At 52.1% G+C, this 7,960-nt stretch overlaps 1 protein-coding gene across 1 annotated transcript in view; it reads left to right on the forward strand.

Moving 5' to 3' along the window:
- The window catches only part of LOC140476717 (dynein regulatory complex protein 11-like), a 222,927-nt gene extending 216,933 nt beyond the window's left edge, over positions 1 to 5,994 (forward strand). The window contains exons 16-17 of the mRNA XM_072569537.1: positions 2,646 to 2,823; positions 5,642 to 5,994. Coding sequence (XP_072425638.1) covers positions 2,646 to 2,823; positions 5,642 to 5,994 — 531 coding nt within the window. The remainder of the gene's footprint in view (positions 1 to 2,645; positions 2,824 to 5,641) is intronic.
- Positions 5,995 to 7,960: the final 1,966 nt, after the last annotated feature.

Below are 7,960 nucleotides of genomic sequence, written 5' to 3' on the forward strand. Positions count from 1 at the left end.
CTGAGGGGTGGTGGTGAGGAAAGTACTGTCAGGAGGGAGGGAGACAGAGCATCAGGTGAGATGGTGCAGTGGTTGGTGTAAAGGTAGATGCATGAAGCAGACAGGCTGTGAGGCAGGTTAGACTAAAATGACCAGAGGATGGGAGTCCAGGCAGAAAGGGAGAATAGGAAGCTATGCAGAGAAAAGTAAAATTGGGTGACAGAATCAGATGCAAAAGACAGGGAGATGGCTAGACTCTAAAGGGCCAATGAGTGTAAGGGCACTTTATCTATATGCCCCATAGTATTCAATACAAAGTCAATTAACTTGTTATGAAAATCAGTACAAAGGGGTATGATTTAGTTTCCATTCCAGACAGCTGCAGGTTGGTGATGACTGGGAATTAAATATCCAAGGGTATCAGGTAATTAGAAAGGGTAGGCAGGAAGCTAAGGGAGGTGGGCTAGCGCTCTTAATTAAGGATGAGATTACAGCGATAGGGCGAAATGATATAGAATCTAAGGAGCAAAATGTTGAATCCGTTTGGGTGGACTTTCAAAGAGATTTTTCACAGTGCTCAAGGAAAGTGTATTCCGGTCAAAAACAAGGGTAAGAAGAGGCAGCCTTGGATACCCAAGGAAATAAAGGAAAGCATCCAATTAAAAGCTCAGGCTTACAAAGTAGCCAAGAGAAGTGGGAAACAGGAAGATTGGGAAAACTTTAAAAAGCAACAAATAAAGCCACAAAGTAAGCAATAAAGAAAAGAAAGATAGATAATGAATGCAAACTAGCACAGAATATAAAAACAGGTAGGAGAAGTTTTTATAAATATATAAAATGGAAAGAGTAGGTAAAGTGGCTCTAGGTCCCTTGCAGGATGAGAATGGGGAATTAATATTGGGTAATGCTGAACCGAACGAGGCCTTGAATGACTATTTTGTGTCAGTCTTCACAGTGGAAGATGTGTCGAAGAATGATGTTAGGGATACGATGGGAGTTGAGGACATCAATTCAATTGTTCTCACTAAAGGGATAGTGCTGAACAAACCTGAGAGTCTGAAGGTGGGTGGGTCCCCTGGTCCTGATGGAATGCATCCCAGGGTGCTGAAAGAAATGGTGGAAGTTATAGTAGATGGGTTCGTGGTAATTTACTAAAATTCCCTGGACTCTGGGCAGGTCCTGGCAGACTGCAAGACAGCGAATAACACATTGCTGTTCAAAAAGGGTGTAGGTAAAAGGCAGGTAACTATAGGCTAGTTCACTTAATGTCTGTAGTCAGGAAAATACTGGAGTTAAAGAAGAAATAGTGAGACATGTGGATGGAAAGAGTTCCATCAGGCAGATGCAGCAGGGAGGGAAAGTCATGTTTGACAAACTGTGTGGAGTTCTTTGAGAATGTAACACGTACAGTGGGTGGAGGGGAACAGGTGGGTGGTTTATACTTGGATTTCGAGAAAGTGCCTCATAAAAGACTCATCTGTAAGATAGGGAAGCATGGAGCTGCGGGGAATGTACTGGCATTATCGAGGGCTGGTTAACCAATAGAAAGCAGAGTTGGGATCAATGGGTGTTACTCTGTTTGGAGATCAGTGGTGAGTGGGGCACCGCAGGAGTCACTGTTCGGCCTGCAACTGTTCCTGATATATATCAATGATTCAGAAGAGGAGACCGAGTGTAACGTCTCCAAGTTTGCTGATGACACTAAACTGAGTGGAAAGGCAAATTGTGCAGGGAATATGGAGGGTCTGCAGAGAAAGTTAAATAGGTTAAGAGAGTGGGCAAGGGTCTGGCAGATGGAGTACAATGTTGGTAAGTGTGAGATTATCCAGTTTGGGATTAAAAATAGTAGGTCAGAGTATTATTTAAATGATGCAAGATTGCAGCATGCTGTTGTGCAGAGGGATTTAGGAGTGCTCGTACATAAATCGCGAAACGTTGTTTTGCAGGTGCAACAGGTAATCAGGAAGGTAAATCGAATATTGGTTTTCATTGCTAAAGGGATTGAAGTTAAGAGCAATGAGGTGCTGCTGCAATTGTACAAGGTGTTGGAGATGCCCCACCTGGAGTATTGTGCACAGTTCTGGCCTCCTAACTTGAAGAAGGATATATTGGCTTTGGATGTGGTGCAGAGGAGGTTCACCAGGTTGATTCAGGAGATGAGGGGGTTACCCTGTGAGGAAAGGTTGAGCTCCCTGGGATTGTACTCGCTAGAATTTAGAAGAATGAGAGGGGATCTTATAGAAACATGTAAAATTATGAAAGGGATTGATAAGAGAGGAGCAAGTTGTTTCTGCTGGTGGGTGAGACCATGACTAGGAGACATGGCCTCAAGGTTAGGGGGAGTAGATTTACAACAGAGATGAGGAGGAACTGCTTTTCCCAGAGATTGGTGAATCTATGGAATTCTCTGCTCAAGGGAGCAGTAGAGGCAGCTTCATTAAATATATTCAAGACCCAGTTGGATGGGTTTTTGCAAGGTAGGGGAATTAAGGGTTAGGAGGATAATGCAAGTAGGAGGGGCTAAGACGATGGATAGGTAAGCCATGATCTTAATGGTGGAGCAGGCTCGATGGGCCAAACGACCTACTCCTGCTTCTATTACTATGAAACTATGAATAATGTTCTTGCCGGTTTGAGCTGTCACTAACACAGCTGCTCTGTGACAGTTGGAACCAAAACGTTTGAAGAAGAATTTGCCAAAGTTGCTGAAACAGATAAAAGCTGAGGACCGCGTCTTGTTGGTGGGAACATCGAGCCGTCCATTTGACGCTGAGCTGAAACCTCTCTTTAAGGTTTATGATCGAATCATCCTGATCCCACGAGCAGACTACGCCTCCCGTTATCGTGAGTTACATTTCCCACTGATCTGTTACAACCTCTTCCCCACTTGGTCCAAGTGAGGGAGGAAGTCATGTGATTGTTACAGAGCCGACAGAAAGTCTGTGAAAGTCAGTGTCTGGGTCAGGGGTCGGTGTCTGGGACGGGGGTCGGTCTCTGGGTCAGGGGTCGGTGTCTGGGACAGGGTCGGTCTCTGGGTCGGGGTCGGTCTCTGGGTCAGGGGTCGGTGTCTGGGACGGGGGTCGGTGTCAGGGTCAGGGGTCAGTTTCTGGGACGGGATCGGTCTCTGGGTCAGGGATCGGTGTCTGGGTCAGGGGTCGGTATCTGGATCGGGGTCGGTCTGTGGGTCAGGGGTCAGTCTGTGGGTCAGTGTCTGGGACAGGGGTCGGTGTCTGGGACGGGATCGGTCTCTGGGTCAGGGATCGGTGTCTGGGTCAGGGGTCGGTCTCTGGGACAGGGGTCGGTCTCTGGGACAGGGGTCGGTGTCAGGGTCAGGGGTCAGTTTCTGGGACGGGATCAGTCTCTGGGTCAGGGATCGGTGTCTGGGTCAGGGGTCGGTGTCTGGATCGGGGTCGGTCTGTGGGTCAGGGGTCGGTCTGTGGGTCAGGGGTCAGTGTCTGGGACAGGAGTCGGTCTCTGGGTCAGGGGTCAGTGTCTGAGTCAGGGGTCAGTGTCTGGGATGGGGTCAGTCTCTGGGTCAGGGGTCGGTCTCTGGGACAGGGGTCGGTGTCTGGGTCAGGGGTCGTTGTCTGGGTCGGGGTTGGTGTCTGGAACAGGGGTCGGTCTCTGGGATAGGGGTCGGTGTCAGGGTCAGGGATCGGTGTCTGGTACATGGGTCAGTATCTGGGTCAGGGTCGGTGTCTGGGGCAGAGGTCGGCCTCTGGGACAGGGGTCGGTGTCTGGGGCAGAGGTCGGCCTCTGGGACAGGGGTCGGTGTCTGGGTAAGGGGTCTGTCTGTGGGTCAGGGGTCGGTCTGTGGGTCAGGGGTCTGTGTCTGATTCAGGAGTCGGTGTCGGTCTCTGGGTCAGGGGTCGTTGTCTGGGTCAGGGGTCAGTGTCTAGGACAGGGGTCGGCGTCTGGGTCAGGTGTCGGCGTCTGGGTCAGGTGTCGGCGTCTGGGACTGGGGTCGGTCTCTGGGACTGGGGTCGGTCTCTGGGACAGGGGTCGGTGTCAGGGTCAGTGGTTGTTGTCTGGGTCAGGGGTCAGTGTCTGGGTCAGGTGTCGTTGTCTGGGTCAGGGGACGTTGTCTGGGTCAGGGGTCAGTGTCTGGGTCGGGTTCGGTGTCTGGGTCAGGGGTCATTGTCGGGGTCAGGGGTCGGTGTCTGGGTCAGGGGTCAGTGTCTGAGACGGGGTCAATGTCTGGGTCAAGGGTCGATGTCTGGGTCAAGGGTCGATGTCTGGGTCAGGGGTCGGTGTCTGGGTCGGGGTCGGCCTCTGGGGCAGGGGTCGGCCTCTGGGACAGGGGTCAGCCTCTGGGTCAGGAGTCGGCCTCTGGGTCAGATGTCGGCATCTGGGTCAGGGGTCGGCCTCTGGGTCAGGGGTCAGGTCTGCGTCAGGGGTCGGTCTCTGGGACAGGGATCGATCTGTGGGTCAGGGGTCAGTGTCTGGGACAGGGGTCGGTGTCTGGGTGAGGGTCTGGGTTGGGGTCGGGGTCAGGGACGGGGTCGGTCTCTGGGGCAGGAGTCGGCCTCTGGGTCAGATGTCGACGTCTGGGACAGGGGTCGGCCTCTGGGACAGGGGTCGGTGTCTGGGACAGGGGTCGGCCTATGGGTCAGGGGTCGGCCTCTGGGTCAGGGGTTGTTGTCTGGGTCAGGGGTCGTTGTCTGGTTCAGGGGTCGTTGTCTGGTTCAGGGGTCGGTGTCTGGGACAGGGGTCGGTCTCTGGGACAGGGGTCAGTGTCAGGGTCAGGGCTCGGTGTCACGGTCAGGGGTCGTTGTCTGGGTCAGGAGTCAGTTTCTGGATCAGGGGTCGTTGTCTGGGTCAGGGGTCGGTCTCTGGGACGGGGGTCAGTGTCTGGGTCAGGGGTCGGTCTCTGGGTCAGGGTTTGGTGTCTGGGAATGGGGTCGGTGTCTGGGACGGGGGTCGGTCTCTGGGACGGGGGTCGGTCTCTGGGACGGGGGTCGGTGTCTGGGACGGGGGTCGGTGTCTGGTTCAGGGGTCGTTGTCTGGTTCAGGGGTCGGTGTCTGGGACAGGGGTCGGTCTCTGGGACAGGGGTCAGTGTCAGGGTCAGGGCTCGGTGTCACGGTCAGGGGTCGTTGTCTGGGTCAGGAGTCAGTTTCTGGATCAGGGGTCGTTGTCTGGGTCAGGGGTCGATGTCTGGGACGAGGGTCGGTGTCTGGGACGAGGGTCGGTCTCTGGGTCAGGGGTCGGTCTCTGGGACAGGGGTCAGTGTCTGGGACGGGGGTCGGTCTCTGGGTCAGGGGTCGGTCTCTGGGACAGGGGTCAGTGTCTGGGACGGGGGTCGGTCTCTGGGACAGGGGTCAGTGTCTGGGACGGGGGTCGGTCTCTGGGACAGGGGTCAGTGTCTGGGACGGGGGTCAGTGTCTGGACGGGGGTCAGTGTCTGGGACTGGGGTCGGTCTCTGGGACTGGGGTCGGTGTCTGGGACGGGGGTCAGTCTCTGGGACGGGGGTCGGTCTCTGGGACGGGGGTCAGTCTCTGGGTCAGGGGTCGGTCTCTGGGACAGGGGTCAGTGTCTGGGACGGGGGGGTCAGTCTCTGGGACAGGGGTCAGTGTCTGGGACGGGGGTCAGTCTCTGGGACGAGGGTCGGTCTCTGGGACGGCGTGTCTCTCTAACACTGACACTGTTTGTACCTATCGGCAGTGATCTGGAAACATTTAATTGAGGAACATGGTGGAGTTATCAGCAGTGCCCTGGACCTGACCTCGTTGGCGAAGATCTCTGATGGGTACACCCCTGGGCATCTCGTCGAGGTGGTGAAGTCTGTACTGACTGAGCACCGGATCGAGCAGCAGGCAAAGGTGCCCCTGACCGCCAACAACTTCATTCGAGCCCTCAGTAAAATCGAACCTGTCTACCAACAGGAAGAGACTGCTTTCATGGTAAGGAAATTGGAGAGGAGAGACAGAGTGAGACAGAGCGGAGGGGGAGAGAAATGGAGAGAGAGAGGGACAGACAAAGTGATGGAAAGAAGACAAGAAAGACAGAGACAGTGACAGACAGAAAGATGGAGAAAAAGACACAGATGGAGAGAGAGAGGGTGAGAGACAGAGAGAATGAGATGAGGGACAGAGAGACACACACACACACACACACATAGACACACACACATAGACACACACACACACACACATAGACACACACACACACAGACACACACACACATACACACAGACACACCCACACACACACACACAGACACACACACAGAGACACACTCACACACACATACACACATACACACAGACACACACATACACACACACACACACACACACACACAGATGGAGAAAGGGAGGTGGTCAGATAGAATCAGACTGACAGGAAGAATGAATGACAGAAAGAGAGAAGCAGAGAGATTGACAGAGATATAATGAATGAGGAAGAGAAAGAAAGGAAGAGAGATGTGGATTGGACAGAGAGAGCTATGAGTGAGGGAGGAATAAGAGTGAATGTAAGGGACTGGAATTCCCCCAACTCTGTCCCTCACTCTCTAAATCAATGTTACAGACCCTGTGTGTGAGAGCATGGAGTGTATTTCCTAATGCAATTCTTGTGACCTGGGTCCAGGAAGGGCAGCACTGGATGCTAAATATTCTTGGCAACAAGTGTTAAGAAGAGATAGGAAATGAAAAAGAGGAGGAAAGGTGCTGTTTTTGATTAAGCAGAGGATTGCAGTACTGGAGAAAGAGAATGTTTGAACAGGTTCAAGAACAGAATCAGTTTGACTGGAGCTAAGGAATGAGAAGAGTACAGTTGAATTGCTCTGTGGATAATACAGACCAACAGTTAGTGGGAAGGATGGAGAGCCATTGGGTTTTTACAGCACGGGAAAGGCCCTTCGGGCCATCCTGACCACAGAACCCCATTTCCCAGCACTTGGCCTGTAGCCTCGTGTGCTCTGATGTTTCAAGTGCACATCTAAATACTTGTTCCATGTGGTGAGGGTTCCTCCAAGTTCCCAGGCAGTGAGTGTCAGGTTCCTATCACCCTCTGAGTGAAATCCCTCGAAACCTCCCACCCCTTCCCTTAAACCTGTGCCTCCTGGATATTGACCCCTGTACTAAAGGGAAACATATTTCCCAATCTACCCTGACAGTGCCTGGATGAGGGTAACGCTGTGGATGTGGTTTATATGGGTTTCAAGAAGGTGTTTGAACAGTGTCACACTGCAGACCTGTGAGGAAGGTTATGGGTCACAGTATAAAAGGGACAGCAGTCACATTGGCAACAATCCTGCCATCTATACTCCCGTACACCCTTCAGAATAGTATCCTTCTCTTTTATCCTGTCTCTCCATACTCTATCAGCCACCAACCTGCCCACTGCACCAACTACACTCTCCCTCTCCCAATTTACAACTTCATCACTTTTTTTGCATCACAGGTTTTTACAAATCTCATCATAAGATCCATAAAGATCAGCAGAAGCAAGGGTCCTGGTGCCATCTCTGGGAAACTCTACCCCTTCCCTTCCTCCGGTCTGAAAACTATCTCTTCACCCTGGTCCCTAGCACTGAGTCAGTGCTGGATCGACACTGCAGCTCTCCCTCTTCATTCATGGTCTTTGCTCACAAGGTTGCTGTGTGTCAGTGTATCAAACAGCTGCTGAAATCCACAGATAGCACATCGACAGTGCAATCTTCACCAATCTTCTCTGAGAGCTCTTCCAAAAATACAAATCTGTCCCCTGGACTAATCTATATTTCTCCAAGTGATTGTTACGTTAGCCCTGAAGTTGTTGTATAAGTGTCATCGTATTCCAGAGAGCACTGTGTGGTGCTGACAAACCTCCCAATCCGAGTGACGATGGATCAGCTGTTTGCTGGAGTTCTGCTCTGTATTGTACTGGAACTGACAGCCTCATGTTAATCCCCCCAGCAGGGATTACATGTGATAAATCAGAGCTGCACTGCCTTTCAGACCACAATGTTGTGCTGAACCTGACACCAAATTAGACTAA

This window comes from Chiloscyllium punctatum, chromosome 5 (assembly GCF_047496795.1).
Source record: "Chiloscyllium punctatum isolate Juve2018m chromosome 5, sChiPun1.3, whole genome shotgun sequence".
In the NCBI taxonomy this organism is placed as follows: Eukaryota; Metazoa; Chordata; class Chondrichthyes; order Orectolobiformes; family Hemiscylliidae; genus Chiloscyllium; species Chiloscyllium punctatum.